The following is a 25,084-nucleotide window of genomic DNA, read 5'->3' as shown; positions in this document are numbered from 1 at the left end:
TCGAGCTGTTGATAAAAAAGACAGTGTGTGTGACATAAATGGCTTCTTGTTTCCTGATAGTTAGCATATGCATGAATTTATTAGCATTTACTGAAACATTTAAGAATGTCTGCCTAATGAGCTTCTCATTAAGAAATGGTTGGTTAGGGATTTCAAATAGAATCGAGGGGTCATTCTGGAGGTTATTCTTATGTATTATACAGGTATCCCTTTTTTAGTGTCTACTGTATGTCTAGTATATGAGAATAACTAGAAGTACCTGAAACCGTTGAACTGTAATCCAGTAGCCTTGATTCTTGGTGATGATTGCATAACTATGCAGCTTTTATAGTGTGACTGTGTGATTGTGAAAACCTTGAGACCGATACTCCCTTTATGGGCAGATGAGTAAGAAAAGAAAGACATACAATAAATAAATAAATAATGGGGGGAGATAATGGGCATAGAATGCTTGAGTGTTCTTTTTTATTTTTATTTTTTTGAGTAATGAAGATGTTCTAAAATTGACTGTGGTGATGAATGCACAACTATATGATAATATTATGAGCCACTGATTGTATACTTTGGATGATTATGTTATGTGAATTAAAAAAAAAAAAGAAATGGCTGGATAGGGCTTGCTTCATTAGGTCATGTCGATATAGAAATATGATAAAACAAACTAATTTTAATCTCTTAGCAGCTTCACGAATCCCAGGATTGCATTCTCACCTCCTCTGTCTGGAGTTGCAGCCCTGCTTGGTTGCCTCTCTTGAAGGGACCAGAAGCAGAGCTTTCCACCCACCTCTCGAGCTTGAGAAGTGGTGCAGAGGAGAGGCTCACCTTGATACCCATATCTAACCATGAAAACAAAAGAGCGACCGAGGAACAGCGAACCTTGCAGAGATGCAGAAAATTGTGGAGGGGGCTTCCTGCAGTCTGGTGCAGACAAGCATCAGACCAGCCTCTAGGGTGGAGCACAGAGTTCTGATGCACATAACGGAGACTTTCCGCCACCTCCAGGGAGAGGCAGGGTTTTAAAATGGAAGAAGATGCCCCACTTGGAAGTACAATGGTAAAAGTAAAGGGAAATATGCCGGAGCCTCAACTCTAAGACCACGAGGCCATGACTTTATCTAAATGTAGATTCAAATTTTAAAGTGAAAATTAATCTGGCCTGTGTCTATCTAGAATTTCCGTTTTGCAATAATGGCTGCAAATCATCAAACATATTTTGGGGCAACCAGGTTATTAAGTGAAACTTTGCAGATGGAATCCCCATATCACTGGTATTTGCAAAATGCAGTGTGTTAAAACGCCTCTGTCTACGTGAAACATCATTAGGAGCGCCGGTTTGAACCAGTTCCTCATTCAACAGGACAGGATTGCTGAGGTGTGAGTGTGTGTGCTACAGGGGAAATGATGACTGCTTGCTTGCTTTCCTGCCTCCCCACACTTGTTTTATTTATTTAACATTCGGTGCAGAGAGACCTGTTCTAATCTCGGCAACCGCAAGTTCATTTTATTCTGGGAGAGTTCACTCATTTGACTGCCTCAGACTCTTTGTTCATTTGCTTGATTTTATCACTCTTGTTTGCTGGCAGCTTACTTGTTTCTGGTTTTTACCTCCAAATTTATATAAACTATTTGCCAGCTTTCTTATCTGAGAACAGATTCCAGACTACGGAAGGGAAAAGGGGGGGCCTAAACAATCTCTCAATTGTTCTTAGGGGGAAAAAATGACATGCCATTTACTGTCCAGATAAATGACCATTTTAGCACATCTGTGCAATCCACTGGAATAAATTCCAACTAGAACTGGCTGTAAATTTAATAGATCTGCTAATGTGTGACATGCAGAACAACAACAGAAATTCCCATCCTGCGGCATTTACAAAATTATCAGTCTTTTCTTCTCCGTCAAGAGGAATGTATTTCTCTACCACTTTCTTATATGCATAGTTCTTGTGCAGTAAACATTCAGGAGAAATATGGCCGATGAACTAGGTAGAGCCAGCAGTGGGCCATATGTATGCATGTATATATACCAGCATCAGGTATGATTTTTGGCCATGTTTTTACAAACCTTCCAGAATCAATAGCATATTACTAGGGGATTTTCAAATTTTATGAAATTCAAAACAGAGCTGGCCTGAGTTTCTTGTCTTTAAAACAGAACATTTCAAAGATTCTCTTATACACGAAGTCCACAAGTCAATTTAACTGTTGTGACCAGGAAGACTCCTGTGCTTTGCTTTTTCAAGCAATCAGTACCAAAATGCAAGTATTTTTTAAGAACGAAAAATACATGTGGAAAAAAAATTACACATGAAGGAAAATAAAGAATGATTTATAAATTGTTTCTGAAAATATACTGGTGAGAACAGCCCTGAGGAACTTTCAGTGAAGTTTGCTATGCATCCGGTACCGATAGAAGACAGTGCTGAAGTTTCTTTGGTTTGGGGTTTTTGTTTTTCTTTGTGCTGGGGGAGCCCTATGATCTGCCTTCAATCATGAAAGAGACCCCAGTCTAGAAATGGGTGGTGGAGCGCTAACCTTGGTAAAGCAAATGTGAATTGGGTAGTGAAATCTGCTGTGTTTACTTCTGATTATTCTGTATCATCTGGAAACATGAACATAATTACATTGCAGGCCAATCATGAGTTTTAGGATCTGCAGAGAACACCCTGGGAATAAAGCTAAAGTCCCTAAAGACATTACAAACCTGGTCTTTGCCATTACCTTGTTAGGCAATATAATATCACATATGGTTTCTGGGGCTTCCTTCCAGGTAGAAAAATGAATTGTCACACTAACACAGCCTCTAGTTAAGGGACATAAGATATCCTGGTCAGAGCTATCAGTACTGGGGGAGAGAAAAAAAACATCTAAAAGTAAAATGTTTTAAACTTACAGATTTCGCTATCTGAAATTCTTTCCAGGTTCACATTTTGTACTGAAATTTTCCCCTTTTCCTGCGATTCATTTTCTATGTGTATATCTCATTAGATTCTATGATAGTTTAACAAATATCACCCAATAGCTCTCCTATAAATCAAGTTTACATTCAGCTCCAACAGGTTATCTTAAGTTTTCTATTAAAAAATAGAAGGCACTTCTCCTTCTAGCCATGATGAGAAACAGGAACCAGATATACCTTTCTGCCTTAAACCCCGAAAAAACTACATAAAACATATGAAACAACGATTTCCAGAGACCAGACAAGAGGAAGCAGAGGAAAGTGGCCCCAGAAAGAAGGAAAAGTGATTCCTAAGCTTGTTCCAGATTACTAAGTGGAGAGAGTTTCCAGGCTGCAGGGCAGGGAAGGAAAACCCAAACAGAGCATGGAAGTCTCCCTGAATTGAGGAGGCACGGTTAAGAAACCAAGGAAGCTAAGGTGGCTAGAATTTGTGGGGCAAAATACCAGAAAGGAGAGAGCTGCATGGAGGGGAGAGAGTCTTATGGAAAAACAGTCCCAGAGATCTGCACAGGGTTCCCTCAAGTTGTCAGCTGAATACTGATCTGTGCATGTATGTGGTGAAAATACCAGAGGCTTGGCAAACAACTGCCAGAAATGAAAAGGCAGAGCAATCCTTGGAGCTCACGCAGGGCCAGAAGTAATTTGGCTCCCACCAATAAGAGTGGAAATGGTGCTTTAGGTAAAGTACTCAGAAAAGTATTATCTCATTAGTGAGAAGCAAAATATGCTTTAGACTGATTAAGCTTAAAAACAAGCTTCAATTATGCAGCTCTGAAAGTCAGTATTGCTACATAAAACAACGGTTAAAGAAACTGAAAAAGAGAGAGGCTTCAATTAGAGATAATAACAAAACCAATCAGGTCGGGACTAAGGTGAATCTGAATACAGGGGTAGGAAGGTCATTGTCTGTATTTTAAAACTTCACCTACTGTAGGAGACTAAAGGAAGAGAGGTTTATTTTGTCCAAAACCTAAATTTTTTGTAGCACATAATCTAATTTAACCTGTCTGGATAGCTCATTTAAACAACCCAAACTAGTGAAGCCCAGAATGGAAATGGAGGCTTGTAATTCTGTATGGCTTACAGTAATATCCAGATACATCCCAGAGTATATTAAACAGTTAATTACAAAGTACTGGCAAAGTCCCTTGAGGAATGGGAGGACAAATATGAACTATTAAGCTTTACCACTAGGGAAACCCATGATACTGTCTAAAATTTTAGGGATTCCCAAGTCAATAGGCCAAGCCCTTGATTTTGAGGCTTACTTTTGTGAAGCTTATTTCTGTAGCAGAGAAGCTAAGCCTACCTACAGTTATGCCTAAGAGTTGCTGCCAGAAGACCCCTTTTATTGCTCAGATGTGGCTTCTCTCTCTAAGCCCAACTCTGCAAGTAAAATCACTACCCACCCACCTACATGGGACATGAAATCCAGGAGTGAAAGTCTCTGTGGCAATGTGGGACATGACTCCCAGGGATGAGCCTGGCCCTGGCACCGTGGGATCAGCAATGCCTTCCTGACCAAAAGGGGGAAAATAAATGTAACAAAATAGGGTATCAATGGCTCAGAGAGTTCAAATAGTTGAGAGGCTATTCTGGAGGCTACTCTTATGCAAGATTTAGCTAAATAATGCTAATTACCATGGTTTCCCAAACCCCAACCAAAACCTTTCCTGTTAACCTAAAGAACCCCTAGGGCTCTATCTGAGATTCTATAAAAGTTTCACACACTAAGATTACCTTCCAGAACCTACAACTTCCAGATAGGTTCCTAGGCCAGATAAGTCCTGAAATCTAGAGAGGTCAGCCTCTCCGAGAACATCAACTAGTTCTATTCCCTTATCCCATACTATTGATACCCCTTTCCAATGTGAAAAAGTTAGGGGTACAATGTTCCTAAATATTGGGAGAAGGATCAAAGAAGAATGAGGAGCTATAACAGAGAAGACAGGATTAAATAAGTATGACTACTGAACCATTATATTGATATTTCTTTCAGTCTCTAGTGTCTTAGGCAGCTAGAAGGAAAAATCTAAAATTGTGGTACAGTAACCCATACCAAACTCCGAAATCTGTTCTGTAACTACTTGTTACAACATACTATGAAATTTATTGTTTTCTTGTATATATGTTATATTTCAAAATAAAAAATGTTTTAAAAGGGCAGGCCATGGTGACTCAGCAGGCAGAGTTCCTGCATGCCATGCCAGAGACCTGGGTTCACTTCTCAGTGCCTACCCATGCAAAAAAAAAAAAAAGGTTTTAAAAACAAGCCTCAAAAGGTCCAACTGTATTTAAACAATTTAACTGCATCCCAGGACAAAATTCAGGAATATTTAAAGAAATACAAAAATTTCCAGTATCCAGCTAGGTAAAATTTCCATTGTCTGTTATGCAATAAAAATTAGCATACATGCAAAGAAGCAGAAAAATATGACCCATAATAAGAAGAAAAATCAATTAATAGAAATATACCTAGAAATAACCATTTTGATAACTATATTCTATATGTTCAATAAGCTGGAGGAAATAATAGATAATGGAAATATAAAGAATTCAAATTTCTAGACATGAAAATTGTAATATCTGAGATTAAAATACACACACACACACTCACACACTGGATGAGACTAATGGAAGATTAGTGAACATGATTATAAATAGAAATGACACAAAATGAAACAGAGAGAAAAAAGAGGGGAAAAAATGAATAGAGCATCAGTGCATCTCGGACAGCTTCAGAAAATGACTTGACATTCATGTAACTGATCTCTGAGAAAAAAGGTTAGGGGAGGACAGAGGACACATTTGAAGAAATAATGGCCAAAAATTTTCCAAATTTGATGAACATAATCAATTTATAACTCCAATCTCAAGGATGAGAAATACATTGCTTAAAACCAGTGATAAAGAGAAAAATCTTAAAAGCAGATAAAGACAGTGGACAATAACTTTAAAGTACTGAAAGAAAAAACTATCAACCTAGAACTCTATACCCAAAGAGAATAACTTTCAAAAATGAAAATGAAATAAAGAATTTTTAGATGCAGAAAAGCTGAAAGAGTTCACTACTGGCAGGGCTGCACTACTAGAAACAGTTCAGGTAGAAGGAAAATGATACCAGATGGAAATCTGGATCCATACAAAGGAATGAAAAATACCAGAAGTGTGGATAAATCCAGCATACACTTTAACTTATTTAAAAAATTTCTTTAAAAAGACAACTGTCTGTTATTGATACAAATTAGCTAAAAGTAAAAGAATAGATATGCCATGCTTATACTAATGAAAAATGGCCATGATAAAATCAGACAAGGTAAATTTCAGAAAAAAAACTATTACCAGAAATAAAGAGGGTCATTCCATAACGATAAAGGGATAATTCATTGAGAGGACATAACAATCTAAAATGCTTACAAATTCAATAACAGAGTTTCAGAATGCATGTAAAACAAACTGATAGAATCAAAAGGGAAAAAAAGCAGGTAAAGCATCTACTCTTTTAGTTGTGAAGTTTGGCTTAAAAACTAGTTTTACTGGATTTAATTGCATTCCTGAAAATTTGCTAGCATTTTTCTACATTAATAAACTGCTTGATAAAAAGTCTTTCATATGACTTGTACTACCTTCTCATTAGCTGCCAAACCAAGGCCAATGTGAGAGTCCGGTTTCCTTCATTGAGATCTTGTCCACCAATGCCAACCAGGGAAAACTTAGCTTGGTTCTTCCCCAATTCCACTGCATAGTTACAATTCTCAAGCTGTTAGTAAGCAGGAAAGAAAAAAATTTAATGACATCATCTCTGTTGTGATAGATACCATGTAAAATAAGAGAGTAAAAATAAAGACACAAAAGAAATATATATGATAAGACTGGATGCTCTCTCAAGTCTCTCCTTGTTCTGCAACTCCAGGATTTTTTGGGATGGGTGGGTGCACCTGGGTCTCCCACGTGGAAGGCGAGCATTCTACCACTGGATCACCCATGCACCCAATTATAGGATTTTAAATTAGGTCTAAAATTTCCCATCTTTTCTTAAATGACCCCTTCCTTCAGCCAAAAGTATTATATTATACTCTGAGTGCAAAACAACATGAATCTATCATTATAAACATTTGCATGACTGAATCACACAACACAGAGAACCATCCTCTATTAATTGTCCATACTATTCCTAAAAATGGCTGAATTCGTGGAAAATGACATGGAGATTCACTGTACCTCTGCTTGCTCTAATTGCCTTGGAATTTTTACATCATAACGTTTAAGGACAAGCAACATAGAATTTAAAATAGGTAATAGCTGAAATAATGGATTTGCTTGCATGAAACTATTCAGGTGTCTGACTGCTGTACAATAAACTTAGTCCTTGGAGAAATACTACTTATCTAAGTGAAAAGGGAGAGAGTCTTCACATAGTGCTCTTGCAGGCTTATAACTTCACGTGCCTACTGGAACACCAAGACAGTCACTGTTTACCTTCTTCATATTGCCCCCCAGTTTCGGGTACGGTGGTTTGTTTACTCTGTTCCAGTCAACAGGGACTTTAATCTTTTCATAGAGCTGGAAGATCACCAGGGCATCTGATAAGTCACTGAACAAAAGCAAAACAAAAGAATTCTCAGATATCGAACATTCATTAAGGGCTTACTAAGGGTTAGACACTTCCTTACATATTAGCTCAAGGAACATTCAGAATAACCGCAATGTGGGCCTCCTTTTTTTTTTAAATATCTTTATTGCGATATAATTCACATTACATAAAATTCACCCCCCCGTTTGTTTTTTTTTTCTAAACAAACACTTGCTACTCCCCCTCTCATCCCATCTCCTGGTAACCATTAATCTACTTTCTACCTTTTTGTTTCTTGCTATTTCTAGTCATCTCTTCTAAATGATACAGTATAAGTGCCTCGCTTATTTCACTCATGTTGCAGTCTGTCTCCTAACTTCATTCTTTCTAATGCAAAGTTGAGATTAGTAGCCCCATCTTTAGAGGTGAAGAAACAATGACTCAGAGATGTTGAGAAACCCACTCAAGGTTTCCCCAGCTGTGACAATAACCCTTCAACCAAAACATGCTGCTTCCAGGGAGAGAAATATAACCAATGGCATAAGAGACACTTAACAAGCACAACCTTAACAGTTATTGGTTTGGTTACTTGTGAGCAAACCATAGGCTTTCACCACACGGTAAACATGTCCTTTCGCTGAGGTATGATTTTGTATCAAATATACGGTGGGGTTAGTGTATGAAAGTGAGTTTCTCAGCTGAACATCCAGTAACTGTAGTTCAACTTGGCACTGGTTTTCTTTTTCATCAAGGTAAACGCATTTTGTGTGGAGAATTGCACATCATAGTGATATTAAAACTCTGTGAATCTTTCAAGAACTCTCTGTCTCACATTAAGGATGAGTTGCCAAAATTCTTACCTGTACAAATGATTGACTCGAGGGTTAACGCCCAATGAGTTCATCCAATTCCTAAATGTCCGTTCTTCTCTCGTCTCACCTAGATTAATGAAAACATGCCTTTTTGAAAACATGCCTTTTTCTTTTAATGATCAAAGCTTAAATTCAGAAATTGTCATAAAAACTGAAAATAGAGCAAAAATAAAAAGGTAAATTAAAAAAGAACCCTATTGTATTTGGATAAGGGTTGCTATTCCGTGCTAATGGTTTTTCACTTTGATTCAGTAACATTTGTATAGCGCCTATTCCCCAAATCCAGTGTAGGAAACCCTTCAAAGTTGTCCTCAAAGACTTACATTCTTTCTGGAAGATGTAGAATTTTATGCATGAAACTCTTTAAGATCACAATAACCAGAAAGCTAACATGTGATGCAGATGTGTTTTGCTATTTGAGTGGAGCCAGTGGAGAAAATAGTACGAGCTAAATTTGGAAGGAGTAGGATTTGAGGTTCACCTTAAAAGGATAATAAAATCTGGATAGCAAAGAAGGAAGAGGAGAGGATGGTCAGTACTGGGAGCAGGAGATAGTGTAAATTTGAACACAAAAGAAGCGATAAGCAATGTCTCTATTAAGAACACCAGGTACTGATTTGTCAGGGATATATGGTGCACAGCACACAGAGATAAGGCTGCCTAGAGCTAGAAACAGAATCCGGGAGCTTGGAATACCAGTGGCAGGTTTTGAATTACGTATATTATACAATGCCAGTCATTATAGGATTTTTAAATTACGATAATAAATTCTCCAGCAGGGAGCAGACATAATGAAAGTGGCATTGCGATGTGCCTGGCAGCAGCATGCATAATTATTGGAAGGTGGTATGAATTTAAATTAAATATGCAGAGGGAGAGGGTTTGGCACTGGGACGTGGGGCGCACTCAAGGTTTGATGGATGGAGGATAAGGCCCCTAAGACCTATTGAAATAATTGAAATACTGAATAACTCTATGAGATAATGAGTTCAGAGACACGGAAAGGGAAAAACAGTCATCTAACAGACATTCTGAAGGAAAAATTTTTAATATTTGCTGATTTACTAGGTATGAGGGTGAACTAGACAAAGAAATCAAAATGGAATGCAAGGTCTAGAATTTTGATGACTGACCCCCCAAAAATAGTACGATGAATGGAAATGAAGAATTTCTGAAGGAGAGCTCTTGGGATGGGAGTGGGGGAAGGGTTGGCAGGAAAAAGCAACTAGAAGAGGAACGACTAATTCCATCCTGTGTATATTGACTTCAATTGATAGTGAAGTCCCCAAATGGAGCTGGCCTAGAGGCAGCTGGAAATTGGTGATTAGAGGGCTTGATATACAGACTTGGGAGTTAACGAAATACACGTATCCCTGATCGTGATTCATCAAATGATACAAATGCAGCAGTGTTGGAATACAAATTGATTTGCATTTCCAGCTAATGTAAAGCATCGCTGGAAAAGGATCAAACCTACTTGAAATCTGGCTTTCCTTGTTTTGATGATGTAATTTTACATTAATTTTATATTTATTTTTCTATCTCAACATTGGGACTAGCTTATGAGGAAAGAAATAAAGAAAAATAAACATCTTTGGCACTTTTACCTTTAGAACCTGTCTAAAAACTATATGGGTTTTTTTCTTTTTTCTTTTTTTGCCAGTCTTAGGACATTAACTCTAAACGTACAGTTGTCAGGGATTTGCCTCAAAATATACCATTCTGTGACCCCATAATCCCAGCCAAACAAGCAAAACCAAGCCAAAAGTAAACATCTGCTGTTGTGTAAGTTAAATATCACTCCTTGATGCTGCGTGACTGCAATTTTTTGCCTCCAGAACTAACCCTCAGTTCATTAAGTACATAACTTAAGTTTTTGAAACACAAGATGTACTTCATCTGATAATTAAATACATTGTTTCCCTAAACATTTCATTCTGATACTGGATGAAGCCCATGTATAATGGATCTAATATAATGGTATTTGATTATTCCTGCTTGGCTATAATTGACTTGATGAATCTGTTTATTCTCTTTGTTACAAATCAGGGAACTGATGACTTGTTTGCAAATCTTGTGCAAGGAGTTTGTATTTGCTTGGAAATGCAATTGAATTCGAATCATAACCGCTTTTCCTAAAATCTTAAGCAAGCCGTTACCTTCCAGAGCCCCCCAATCAATGTCCTGGTTCTCTGGTTTGTGTAGGGCAGGGTATCTGTTGAAGAGATTGGCAATGAAAGCCAAGTTCAACTTAGGGTTCCCTTGGACAACATCTGTGGCCGTGACAAACTGCCGGCAGCCCAGCCTCTCCGCCTGCTGCAACATGCACTCGGCTCTCTGGATGTCATCCTTCTCCTGCAATGAGAAAGGGGTTCTCAGGGCTGGCTCATTCTACAGGCACAAAGCAGACACGTACAATGTGAAAAAAGATACGGGAATCTTATCGATACATAAAGACAGCACATTACCACTTCTATTTGCCTGAAATCAGAAAGTCACTAGTAAAAGGAAATCTCCAAAGCTGAGTCATCGAGCTCCTGCCACCTCTATATAGAACAATTTCAGATAAATGGGTGGTTGCCCCATCTTTAAAGAGATTCCGCAATCTTATCACTTAAGTTAAATTTAATAATTTTCAACCTTGTTTTTTTTTTATTGCTTTCTTGCATAGACCTCATGAGATTTTGTTCACCAAAAATATTTATTGATTAAACAACAATTTACAGTCCTATAGTCAGTTTATCTAAGATATTTATGCCTGCCAAAAAACTTCTGAGTAGTATGAGATAGCCATCTTGCTTATCCCTGGATTGGTGTACTTGCAGCCTAAAAAAAATAAACTTGATCATTTAGCCAGCCTATAAAATATTATCATCAATAAATACATAATCAATTAGGTTCTTGCAGACTTCCAAGAGAGTCACTCCCTTATATTGAAAGCCTATTCAGACAGTTCTAGAGAACCTCGGTCATTTGTAATTAGGCTTGTAGAAGAGTAAAGATTGGTTGAAATGTGGTCCACTGTCTTTATAGATCTTAAGAGTCTATGAAACCACCAATTTTCAGAAAAAGGACATTTTAAATTATAATCATTTCTTTATGTGATGCTTTCCTAGACATCACTATCCATTTTATGGGCACTTCCTCTTATTCAAGAATGAGTTAACAGCCATATTAACTCATTGCATTTAACTCCAATGACATTAAATGAGGCACAGAAATAAGTGAGTGACTTCTCAAGAGAAATGCCAAAGTGCTAACAATCAGACCCGTTTCATCCCGCTATGTTTTTAAGGGACCCTCAAACTACAGACACTTCTGAGAACTCACATGAACCTGCCCCATTCTTTTCTGCTATTCCCCTCAACGATAGCGAGGCAGGCTGCTGGCTGGAGCTGACCTGAGTTTAAATCTTTGCTACACCATGCACCGTTGCCATGAGCCAATTCTTAGCTGCTCTGCCCGCCAGTGTTTTCGATGGTAAATGGAGTTAGGATACCCACCTTCATGCTGTTTGGGAGGATGAGAGGCAGTGTGCGTGAGCTGAGCCTAGCATAGCACCTGGCAGATAAGGGGGATGCAGCAAGTGAAGACGAAAATGATGATGATGAGGAAGGCATTTATCATTACTAGAGGAAAAGAGCCTCAACCTTAGAATAAATAACATCCAATAATCTGTTGTGTGACCTTGGACATATTAATTAACCCTCCTGAGTCTCTTAAAATGAGAATTTATTTATTTGCATGAATAACCCATCTGTTTTCAGAAATAATATCACCTAACAATGGGAATAGTAATGTCTCTTGGCTCTGTGGAGACCACGAAATGACAGGATATTTACAGAAGCACCGAAGGTGGCACATGGTCTGTAAATTGCATTCGTTTCTTTTTTTCCACAATGACTCATTTTTAGATTCAGTTTCCCAAAATTGTGATCTCAAACTGTGGGTTTGAACAGGCACAGCAAGCTTTCTGCAGAAATGCCCCCACATGGAACTCCAGGGCCAGGTTCAGGCAGAGAATGCACTGGCCAACTCCAGAAGGCAGCGCCATGTCTCCTACACACAAGTTGGGATACGTCCTTACCGTCAGTCCTGACATGTCAATAACGACAGCAGGGATGCCTTCTTCGTTTCCTTTTGGAGCCACCTGCTCGAGCAGGTGGTAATAAGCTTTTGAGTCCTGTGAGAAACGGAGATATTACAATTTCAAAACGGCACAGCTCAGAACATGCTTAGCACGACATTCACTCCCCAAAGCAAACATACTCTATTTCTCATTAGACTACCATTCAAGAATGTAACTTAATTAAGAAAGCTGGAAACATTCAATAATTTGCATTTTCTATTTTGGTTTACATATTAGATTTGGCTTTCTTTTTACTATTAAAAATACAGAGCATACACAAAAGGCAACCAAAAGAAGCAGATACTATTTTGTTGTCCTTATGGGGGAGAAAACAATGAATTTACATTTATTAAATTGTATACAGGAAAAATATATACCTTTATATTGCTGTAGAAGTCAGTCAGCTAAGGTTTAATTAAGAAGAAAAGTGACAGAAAAAGGAAGCAAAAGTTTAAAGAAGAGTTTAAAAATACATTTAAATGGACAATCAGCAAAAGGAAAATAAAGATTTCAAAGACAGAAGTTTGAAGCACTAACAAGCAGTCTTTATTTATGTAAAAAGGAGAGATATTAAGATGATAAGTGCATTTCATTTTATCTAGAAACTAGAAGGAAAGGTAAATTTAGTTAAAGTGGATTGAATTCAGGCATTGAATTCTCACATTTTCTTAGATTCTGAAAATATGCTTTTTGGCAAAAAGAATTCTCAGAAATAGTTTTAAAGTCATAAATGCATTCGCATGCAGCCAAAAAAAAAAACATGCAAATTTTCAGGTAATTTATTTAAATCATTTAAAGGTATTTTAATTTCCCGTAAAGTCTAGTGAATTTGCTGTTGCTTTGTGTGTTTTAAAAACTGGGTGGGACCCAGGAAGGGCAGAGATGTGCTTCCCACTCTGACATTAGATGAGGACAAGAAAATGGAAGCCACTAACGTCACATTTAAGGACTTTCATCTCTTTTCTTTCTGCCTTCCCCTCCTCTCTTTGCTGTAGCTTTTCCAATGAAATCCCACACAGGTGTTAGGCATGAATAAAATCTGCCTTCCACATCACACGCCTCATCTTTTTCAACTTTGCAAAGAGTCATGTCATGTCATCTGATCTCTAGCCAACCTTTCTCACTCACTCTTGCCCACCTTTACCGAACGTGTGCCTTAAGGATAAATCCCAAAGTTGATGGCCACTCAGGCATACACATTAGGGCACTACCTTAGTTGGGATTCTGCTGTCCCCTGAGAACAGAAGCACCCCTAGATAAGATATCCTATCTCAAAGAGATTCTTTCCAAAGTCCAAAGTGATTATTATTCTAAAAGAAAATAAAAATAAAAAGAACCCGAGCTTTACAGATGAGAAAACCAGGCTTAATTTTAGTAGAAAAGTATTACATCTGCGGAACTTAATTGGTTGGTTGGTGGTACCCAAAAGAATGTTAATAACCAAAAAAAAAAGCTTTGTAGTTTGAAAAATGAATTTGGGATGGTTAGCTCCGGTCCTAAGGAAGGGGGACTTTCCATCTAGAAGCAGCTGGCATGGCTGCAGGGACCTCAGTTCTAAGAGCCAGGGAGTTGGCACTGCCTTGCAGTGTTATGCTGTCACTCGGAAAGCCACAAGCCTGGGTCAGTGCTGGGAAGGCCACCTGAACTTCCCTCTCACTTCCTCTTAGAGAAAATTTCTTTAACTTTTGCAGAAAGGGAGATTGAAATGTTTTCTTAGGATGGCATCCCGGCATTTCACACATTTACTGCTAGGAACTGCTCTGTGATCTACCTCACTCGTCCACAAGCTCTTTCTATCTTGGTCCATTATTGGACTGTCAATGCAAACAGCTGTTTCCTTTCACCTGGTCATGAAACTTGTCATAAACTTGAAAACCACCATGAACTCCTCCCTTAGCCTTTCCCCCTCTGTATCTCTGCTCCAGGATCCATTGTGTTTTCTATTTGCTCTGGAGTCAATTCCCAATGCAGAGGGTTTCCAGAATCACTGTCTTTCAAAAAACACTCAGAATTCTGCCAATGGAAAACATACAAGGAATTTATGAGTTGCTTTAGAGAAGCAGTATACAGGAGATAGTGAAGTACAGAGACCATGGAGTCCATCCATCTGGGTTTGGACCCTGGCCTCATTCCCCAGCTCTGAGACGTGAACAAGTTACTTAAATTCTCTTTGCCTCAGTTTCCTTATCTGCAAAATGGGAAAATAATCACCCTTACTTCATCGGGTGGGTGTGAGGACTCAGTGAGTTGATACATGTTAGAACAGTGCTCGGCATGTATGTAGCAGATTCCATTGTTTGCTCATTTAATATAAATAGAAAAGTCATCCTCATTTAATTTTTTTAAAGAAATCCCCATCTGGTACTCCCATGCACAAAACCAGAAAGACATTAAGTCCTTTGCACACTTTCTTTACGTGAGAAAGCAGTCTTACCTCTGTGCACTACCTCCATCCTCATCCTCACCCCTATCCTTTCTAATGCTACCCAGTCACCAGTACTTGGAAAAGATCTTTACGTGGCCCAATACCAGAGCTCCAGGTGTTCCATGTAGAACAGGCAGAAGCCCCAGAGGGCACCGGGCACTCATGACTGACCCTGGAGCTTCTGAAAAGCCAAGCCCAATGTACCTTTATCTTTTCTCCATTAGCGCCCACATTCCCCTTCACCGTTGCGCTGACTGCGAGTCAAGTTCAAATTACATGCCTCCTACCTTGATGTCAGTACTGAAGTTGTTGATTTTGTTGCAGCCTGAATTTTCCAGATGGAAATTAGCCCATCTCAGCAGGAGCTCTTCAGGGGAGAGTTTCATCAAATCCTCCAGACTCTCCCCTTCTCTCAAAAGAGCAATCAAAGCTGAAGAAGCACAAAAGCAGAAGAAAATATAAATGCAAGGGGCTCTGTGGAGGAGTCATTATAGCTTTCATTGAGTTCTGCTGGAAAGTCAAAGATAACAGTGTCTGACTGGGGGAAGGGTACGTATAGCCTTTTCCATGGACTAAACAGACACTTTGTTATTATTCCCTATAAAGAGGTGTAAAGTACTGTGAAATTATTTATTATCCCCATTTTTCAGATGGAGAAGACATAGCATTGATCTGCCTAAGAACACTATAGCAACAGCCATGAAAAGAACCAAGAGAATTGGTTCAGAATTCTTTGCTGGGTCTGCCCCCCCACATTTCATGATATGACAGAACTTTTTGCTTTTAAAGGATCAATTTTGTGATGTTCTCTTGTCTATTTCCATAAGTGTCTTGCAGTTTAAATGCTTCCCTGCATAATTACAGCCTCTCCAAATATAATCATCTCTTTCCTCTAGGTTTCCCTAGATGAATACATATTTTCTGCTCGGCTAGAAGGTTTAAATTTAGCTGAGGTCGTTATTTGCAAATTGATTTTCTTTCTCGTGGTTTCTAAGATCCTTATTTGTTTTTTTTTTCCTCTTTGAATTATGTTTAATATATTGGCTTTAAATGGTACCCCAGGATTCTTCACTGATTTTTGTGTCTTGGACATACAAATTTAAAAAGATTAGATTAGAATGACTAGAGATTTTATACTGGTTGGATATGTACCTGAACTAAAAGTTAATATTGTGTTTTGCATGCTACTTTTCCAGATCTATTATCTCTATTTAAACAATTGCACTGTAACTGTTTAAATGTGTGTTCGATGATAGGAACAGAGAGAATAAGATTGGCAGTTCTATTCTGAGAATTTGAAATTTTCTACAATCTCGGTAAGAAATAGATCAAATCTCTCTTAAACTCCTGCTATCCCTGCAGGGTATGATGGTAGACAGCTTCAAAAAACATATTTGCAGAGCAGTCTTATTGGTTACAAAGTGTCTAAAGACAAAGTGAACTCTGAGAAAAGCTCTTGAGGTTGAAGTCCTAGACAATGAGAATGAGTGATATTTTCTGAACAAGCCTCCATTAATCTGCGGCCATAAAAAGCTTTTGCTGTCCTTTCATGTCTCGTCAGTATGGCTAGAAACCCTTTACATTAATGCAATGGATTCAATATGACTTAGTAGTGTTCAAAACTTGAAAATTCTGAGCTTGACTATTCCTGACATCCTGCTCCTTCTGCTCCCAACACGAGCATTTCTAGAAAGCCAGGCCATTAAAAAAAGTTTGACACTTTGCTCAAACCTTCATTTCTGCTAATTTCGATGTCGGCAAACAGCCCGATCTTGATGACCTGCCACAGAAGTCCGAGCACCAGGTAAGGCTTCCCCTCCTTTAGGTCCTCAGCTCCGATGTTCACCACGTGGCACCCGATGGCAGAGGCAGAATTCAGAGCCAAGTTCAAGTTTTCCTGAGGAAGAAAAGGCACGCAGGGTTTGTTTCCTTGACTTTGCAGATGCCAAATGATGATTGTTGGCAAGAGTGACAGTATTTTCCCCCCGGAAAGTTCACAGGTCTAAAGGCATTGTCTTCACTCAATTTATAACACTGGGGGGAAAGCAGTGGCTAACGGCTAGAAGCAAAAACCTAGGGACCATGACCCTGGGTGATGGAGTGGCCCACTCAATCAAACTAGCACCTTGAATAGAAGGCTGCTGTGGTCAGGAAGAAACAAATGAGTCTTCAGTGCTTCATCTTGCTCTGGAGTCTAGACTAAACAATGAGCATCTCTATTGGACACAAAGAAAGCAGCGTCTTTGAGGGAAGTCATTGTCTCGTCACTGGCTATCATTAATAACACAATTGTTGGTGTAAATAAGGTCATAAAAGAAAGTAACTGAGTAGCTTTTGACTTGCAGATTGGATACTATGGGCATAAAACAGATATCAATCAAATTCCTGGATAAGATGCAGTGATTTTTATTAGGACAATTTATTGAGTCTTGAGTATGCATAATAGCTAGGGAACTTGAATATACATAAGGATTATATCTTCTTATGACTAATGACACTGCACAAAACATAATTCACATGCCAGTGGGACAGAGCTTTCAGCCTATGAACTACATGAAGGAGGCGATATCAGTGCCAGAGATGTATGGGAGATGGTTTTGACAAATTAAAAACAAAAACAAAGCAAGCCAGTGAATAGGGAAGAGGATGATCAGACAAAAAGTCGGATCTTGCTCTAGTGTGGATCTTAAATGGAGAGTGAGAAATACCATTTGTACTTATGGCCAAGATTGCAGTATTGAAAATGATGTGCATTTACGTATGTTTAATCGTTGTTTTCAATTTGGTGACAACTTCCATTTAGAAATTACACTGGGTTGCTTAAATCCAAACGGGAAATGATACATTGTAGATGATTTATGAAGTGAGGTCTGCCTTCTAAGCAAAAGGATTAGAATAATGTTAAAATATTGGAACATAATGCAGAAATACAGCTCATTTGCTGCTGGAGACTGTTTCAATTAATCAACAAACTGAAGGGCTAAAAGCAGGTTATGCTTATTACCCTTATGGCTGCAGCCAGTATCGCTGTGAAAGCTGCCAGGGTACTTCCCAGGTCTCAGCCCTTCCCTTCTTAGAAAGGCACATCTCTCTAAGGCTCAGGCTAAGAGGCTGCACATTTGGCACTGGCTCCAAGAGAAACTGTTGGGGGATGTTTGAGTTAAAAAAAACTTTAGTGCGTGTGAATTTTATTTATAAATGGCCAAAACAAACATACATTATTCCCCCAACTTCAAACATACCACCAACCTTCTGTCCCCTGCTCTATTAGTAAAAGACAAAGCAGAGGAAATCCCCACCGGTCATATGACAAATCACCAGCCCAAAGTCTGGGTTTTGGGAGTAAAGTCTGAGCACCCAGAAAAGGCTGGCTTGACTCCAGAACAATCAATCCTACACTACTAAGGGTAGAAAAATCATACCTGGATGGTGAAAGGGGTGAGTTTCTTTTTGTTGATTGTTCTCTCATCAATTGTGTCTGGCACTGACAGGTTGATCATTTTACTAAAAGAGGAAAATGAAATTCAAGAAAATGGGTTCCTGAATAACAGATCCCAGTAGCGTTCAATACTAGAAGCAAACGAGATGACATTAAAACCAGTACTACCCAGTATTTACATATAAAATCGTTTTTGGAATTTTGACTGCTTATGGGAAGTCATGCAAATATACTGAGGCAGGAAAGAGGACCCCACTTCATCGATTCAGCTAAAAAGCTAAGGAAAGCCCTGGTTCCCCTTAGCATATAAGGAAATTCTGGATAGAGAATCAAAGCAAATCCCCCCTTGAGTGCTTTACCTTCTTAGCTAAGAAAACTACCCCCACTATATAAAAGACCATTTGCATTCTTTTGAGCTAATAAATGCCCAAATTACTACTTTACATCTGGCCAAACTCTGTACCTTCAACCATGTGATAACTTTTTTAATATCCTACACTAGTCATTAATTTTTTGGCATTCTATAAATTTCCTCCACTATATATCTAATACACAGGTCCAACAACCAAAGCCAGCAGCAACTGCTTGAATAAAAAAACATTTTATCCAAGTAAGTATTGATTCAGCCTTCAGTGGGGAACACAAAAATAAGTTTCCTGAGATCATCTCCTTCTTATTTAAAGGAGGGGAGTTGAAAAAGAAATCCTAAAGGAATAACAACAAAATCAAAGAATGGCAAACTTGCCTGTGACTATTTCTTTTTTTTAGGGTAAAAATCAGCATTAGTGTTTTTTCTTAAGTTTTATGGAATTAAATTTTTGTGACTGTTCCTTAAAAATATATTTCCATAACTTAGTCCTCTGTGTGTGTGTGTGAGTGTGTGTGTGTAGATATGTGTATGGGGTGTGCATGCATGTGTATATATACATATATTTAAATAAAAAGTACAATTTTCTTATATAATTAAGGCAATGCAGACTCCTAAATCACATTTGCAGTATTTAGGACTAGTAATGAACTATAAGCTTGAGAGGATGGAAGGGGTTAACTTTAAAAATATAAGATATCCCTTAGCTTGAAAAGCTCACTGTCAAATTATGGGGACAGATGTGAAAAGCGACACGTGAAAAGTTACAAAACATTCCAAAGAAGTGCATCATCATAGACCTGAAAGTAATACAAACAATATGTCCTCTAAGAATCCAGTGAGGGAAAGATCACTGGGGGTTGGAATTGACCAGAACAATTTCATGTTAAATAGCTTTGTAGGGGAAGAGAGGATGGGGTAGGAAATTCTGCAAATGGAATATAAAAGGAAGAACTAGAGTTGTAAGTTACAGGCAGGGCAGGTATGGAGGAGAGTGAGTATTCAGTACCCCCAAGCCCAAGATTGAGAACCACTGAGTCATGGGGGTCTTAGGAGATAAAATTAGAAGGAGTGCTTTGGGTGCCAAGTGAAGGAGTTAGGACTTGAGGCTAAGTTTTGGTGTTTTCCTTGCAGTTGAACTTTCTTGAACTAAAATCTTACGCTTAAATCTAAGAAATAAAACACCAAAAGTGGAGTGGCCCTAGTCAGAGCAGAGAGGCGTGGCTTATGTTCTCGCTCACTCATCCTTCCCTTCAGCTCCTAAGGATGCTCACTTTTGACATTTCAAGCCTCCTCTCTAAGGCCACATCCTGCAATGACAGAGAGGCTGCTAAGGAAAGACCTATAGGGGCATCTTCAGAGACACCATTCAGAGTTGACCAGCATTGTGTTCAGAGGCCTCCCATGAAAGCCATCATTTTTGGGTTGTATATATGTGTGCACCACTCAAACACCCCTTCGCTTAAGCTTGCGCTGGATTGCTTGAATACACAGGAGTTCTTATTGAATTGACTCCTTCTCTTGGGTCATGCTCAGTGAAGCAAACTGGCATATATTCCAAAATAATTTCTTTGACCTTCTATTATTATATCCATAGGTACGTTTACCTCTCCATCATGACCCTTCTACATCTCCAGCAACAGCAGTTGCACCTTTCACGTTATAAGTTGTTTTTTTTTTTTTGAGCAAAATGTTTACATTCATACTGAAATATGCACTAAAACAGAATGAGTTCTACTAGTCAATGAGACTTTGCCAAAGCAGAATCACAAACTTCCACTGGGGAGACCCAGTCAGCTAACAGCAGCGACCCCCAAGCAGGAACACTAAGGAGAAGACTAGGGGACCCCTCTGAAAAAGTCTCTTTTGAAGTGGCCCCAAGTCACTTCTCCCACATGCACCCACATAGATGAGGGACGTCCTCCTCATTTTCATATATTTTGAGTTTCTTCTCCACTGCAATAAACATAAAATTGGCAATGCTCATACAACCTAGCACAGACATTTCAAGCTTTAGCATATAACTGTAAACAGTGTATAAGCCGCTTTTGAAATTAGTTGTACTCCTGGACCTGCTGAATGAAAGTCAAGAAAAACATACCAGATACCTGCAAAACACTAGGGGAAGCTGGCCTCGGGTAAACACAATTATTGATATTCCAGGAAAGGGGCAGCTCTCTGGGAGCCTCTAGAAACCAAAAAAGAAGTGTTATTTACCAAAGAACAATGCCATCCCCGACGGCATTAAAGAGGTCATTCGTGTTTGGATTCATTGGGATGACATGTCGACAATCGGGATCATTTTCCAGAGCTTTGTTTATCCAGTTGACAAAGGCGTACTTCTCTTCCTCTGTAAGTAAATGACAAAAATAACTGACTTTCAAAGTAAAAACCTGATATAAGCAAAATTATACACATCAATCTTAGAATCTTGTGCCCAGGAGAGACATTGGGAGCTTATATGGTCCATTATCTTATTCATCTCGTATTTATTGACATTTAAAAATCTTTGATCACTTGGGAAAGTGGCACAGAATTTATGTTCACTCCAAGTCATAAAATCTACAACAAGCAGATTTAGAAGCAAATATATATATATATATATATATATGTATATTTTCAGAAGTATAAACACACACACATACGTGCATACATATATATATATATATATATATATATATAAACACACACAAATACACACATACAAACATATATGTTTGAGGACAATTTAAATAAAATGTAGTCTAATGCGTACAGGATATAACTCAGGAATCTGCCTTTAGGGCTGCTGATTAAATACTGGATGACCCTGGGAAGTCCTTGAAGTATCTCTGAGCTTCTTTATATAATTATAATGAAATTGCTATAAAATGAAATTATTTGTGATGTAATCTTTCCTTCCTATCAGGGAAGCCCACCAGAAGTCGATTTTAGAAATTTTCCAAAACCTCAAATTATGTCTTACAGACTAGCATTGGGCTTCCCAAATAGTTTGTCATGGAAAATTAGTAGTGCCTGTCACAATAACCCTGAGCTACAAAATTCTGGGCAACAGTTCATATTGCAGTATGTTAGAGATTCACAATGCATATTTATATAACAAAGGTTCTGAAAAATTCTGTATTTAAAAATAAGAGGCTCAAAAGTTCTCTGGTGGGCGACTGTGGCACAGTGGCAGAGTTCTCACCTGCCATGCCAGAGACCCAGGTTCGAGTCCCGGTGCCTGCCCGTGCAAAAAAAAAAAAAAAAAAAAAAAAAGAGAGGCTCAACTCGCTCTCAGCAATTACAGACCATATTTAACCATGGAAATCTCCTCTTGAAGATCAATGAACATTCTGAAGAACTCACTTTGGGAACTGTCGGCTTACTATACCGCTTGCCTACTAGAGGTTTCCATTCAAGCTGCTGAATGACAGCTTTCAGCATAAAGACATGACTATCGTCTAAGTCAGGCAGAAAAATATTTCCCGATTTGAAAACATGACTTTTTTGGACTACTCAGCAAGTGTTGAGAATAATCACGAAGTTTGGAGGTAAAAGCCCAAGTAGCTAATTTTGTCCATAAAATTTAGAAAGGGGTTCTGGCCTCCTTGAATGGATGCTTTTTTAAAGACTGGTGATATGACTTGGTTTGGGACCCTACCTGGAGCTGGGAGAGCTCTTATCTCACAGACTTGGAACAGCCTCACACACGGGAAAACATGCAGTAGTTAGTCAACCTCTGTTACCCTACCCTTGGGAGTGACTCTCAAGCATGGACTCTGCGGCCTCAGAAGGCATGGTCCTCCTGCCCCTTGCCCTCTCTCTCCTCATCCTCACCTGCTCTCCACCTCTGCTCCCACCCATGAGCACAACCTACCTGAATATGAGTGTTGGGTGCCAATACTAGACTGCTCTGAGGTACCCCCGATGGCACAGATGCCTTCTTTCTTATTGATTGCTTTTCTAAAGGTCTTGGCAACCTCCGTGCTTTTGAGTCCATGAAAAACCTACAAAAATAGAAGGCGGATTTAGAAACCGCAGCTGGGATCAAGAAAACCACAAAGGGACGAACAGGTGAGGTTGGAATAAGGAGTGTGGGAATTTATTTCTGAATATTTTTTTTTGAAATGGAATGAAAGTACCAAGTTTCAAATGCGTCTCTTTGTATTCGACATCATCCTCACCTTCATAAACTCATCAAAGCTGATCCTTCCATCTTTGTCCAAATCGCCTGTAGCCATCAGGTTTTCTGTAATTTCTCTCACTCTGTAGCCAGGCAGAGGCAAGCAAGCAGCCTTGAACAGATCATTCAACTCAGTGCAGCTGATGTACCCATTGCCATCCGTATCTGTAAGGCCAATGATATCTTGAAGCTTCAGAGCGACGGAAATAAGCATTTAGATAGGTAAGAGCAGAATACATAGGAGGTGAGGGATGAGGGGGTAATTAAGCAGGGGTCACGGGATGAATCCATGTAAAGAGTCAAGATCTCATAAGACGCCCGTTGCTACTACATATGGATGCCAGTATCACTCCCAACATCTGGAATAAAAGGGTCTGAATTTCAAAACAGAGGTTCTGGCAACAGAATCTGAAGGAACTGTTACAGAAATAGAAGGGAAAAATAAATGGCAAGTTTAGAGAGAAAGACTAAAAGAAAGCATATGATGGTAGAAGACCAAAGGAAACCAAAGAAAGCAGACATGGTATAAAAAGTGAGAATTAGAGGCCATATCCAGGAAAAAGCTAGAGGTGGGAAAGAGTCCATAGGCCACGTTTTGACAGGGAAAGGACTAAATTTCTTGAATCATATCTTTTAAAGTTTTTCCAGAGTCTCTAACCTCTGTTAAGATCTCATTGAAGATTTCCTGAAGCTTCTCAACAAGAAAGAGAATTGTGAACCTTGAGATATCAGCCTACTCACCAACTTTGGCAAAAGCTTCTCTGAGCTCCAACATTTCTTCATCGGACACAGATACTCTCGCCATTTTTTTACTGCTTTAGGTGCCAGATCTGGGGAGGGAAGGCACATAAGGAATGACTTTTGTCATCTTAATTCTTATAGTACCACATTAAAAAGCAATTTCCATTTATTAATGAAGAAATCTTTCTCCACACCCCTTCATGATTTATAACAATCTTTCCAAAAACAGAAATTAAAAACAGCCTTTTTCTTAGCACCCTTGTGCTATTCTCCAAAGATGGTTCTCAACCATTCCTCTCCTACCTGTCCACAGATAGGGTGGTCCACATCAAGAGGTAGAGTCTGGGCTGCCCTGTGGTGGACGCGAGACCTCGGACTAGACTGGATTCCTTCCCTCACTTTGGCAGGCTCACTTTTGGGTTGCTCCCTTATGGAACCCATGCATCATGCCATGAGATGGCCAAACCACATCAAGAGGCCAGTGAAGGAGAGCTGCATGCCCTGGTTTAAGGTCCCTGCTGAGTTGTGTGGTGGGCCATTTTGGACGCCCAACCCAGCTGAGCTGCCGGATGACCACAGCATCTCACGGAGCCAAGAGTCACCCAGCTGCGCCAAATCCACCCATAGAACTGTGAGATAGGATAAAATGACTGCTGCTTCAAACCACTAAGTTTGGGAGTCGTTTGCTGCACAGCCATAGACAACTCAAATACTTATTTTACAGAAATGGCTTATTCTTAGAGGGATATCTTTAACATTCATGTTTAAAAGCAATGTGTTTGGCCAAGCCAGCAGATACATTTTATAACTTCTTAGAGAGTTATCAAAGTTTTCTAAATATTTAGAGAAGGAAGATGGGAAGATGACACTCTAATAATTCATCTATGGAAATGTGAGGGATTTTTTAGGTGTTCTGTCCTCAGGCTACAGCTTACTGAGAAACTTAATGCCAATGCTTTGGTAATTTCCCTTTCTCTGTGCATGATTGCTGCCCCTTAGTGGATGGAAAGAGAATGAAACAAAAAATGGATTACATTCTCCAAGCCCCAAGTTTATCTGCACACCAGAATGTTTTAAATTGGAGCTTGGGGAGAAGCTGGCTGGATTCCTGGTGGAGGGGATAGGTGGGGTTAGAGCGTAGAGGCTAGAATATTTTCTAAGAATAATTATACTTTATTTTAGTGAAATTTCTGAGTTTTAAAAATATGTGACAGGATGTTTTTTTAAAAGCTTTTTCCTTTTCTACATTTCACATTGTGGTGCACTTGTTCTGAATGACAACCAACAACCACACATACAAACACCAGTTATAACACCTGAACCTATAGGCCAAAATGCATAACACTCTATTTTGCAAATTGACATCCATTTTCCTCAATTTACTATCCTGCCACTTACAGATTATCAGTGGTTT

General features: G+C 39.0%; 1 protein-coding gene across 1 annotated transcript in view; it reads right to left on the bottom strand.

Annotated features, from left to right (window-relative positions):
• LCP1 (lymphocyte cytosolic protein 1) overlaps nt 1-25,084 on the bottom strand; it is a 51,068-nt gene that overhangs the window by 8,311 nt on the left and 17,673 nt on the right. The window contains exons 2-13 of the mRNA XM_077158264.1: nt 23,671-23,759; nt 22,931-23,094; nt 22,624-22,753; nt 20,982-21,114; nt 18,381-18,462; nt 16,690-16,855; nt 15,246-15,388; nt 12,492-12,587; nt 10,564-10,759; nt 8,393-8,471; nt 7,439-7,553; nt 6,586-6,719 (exon numbers count right to left, since the gene is read on the bottom strand). Coding sequence (XP_077014379.1) covers nt 6,586-6,719; nt 7,439-7,553; nt 8,393-8,471; nt 10,564-10,759; nt 12,492-12,587; nt 15,246-15,388; nt 16,690-16,855; nt 18,381-18,462; nt 20,982-21,114; nt 22,624-22,753; nt 22,931-23,094; nt 23,671-23,734 — 1,502 coding nt within the window. The 5' untranslated portion in view covers nt 23,735-23,759. The remainder of the gene's footprint in view (nt 1-6,585; nt 6,720-7,438; nt 7,554-8,392; nt 8,472-10,563; nt 10,760-12,491; nt 12,588-15,245; nt 15,389-16,689; nt 16,856-18,380; nt 18,463-20,981; nt 21,115-22,623; nt 22,754-22,930; nt 23,095-23,670; nt 23,760-25,084) is intronic.

The sequence above is a fragment of the Tamandua tetradactyla genome, chromosome 4, assembly GCF_023851605.1.
Source record: "Tamandua tetradactyla isolate mTamTet1 chromosome 4, mTamTet1.pri, whole genome shotgun sequence".
Taxonomy (NCBI): domain Eukaryota; kingdom Metazoa; phylum Chordata; class Mammalia; order Pilosa; family Myrmecophagidae; genus Tamandua; species Tamandua tetradactyla.
This window is presented reverse-complemented; position numbering and strand designations above follow the sequence as displayed.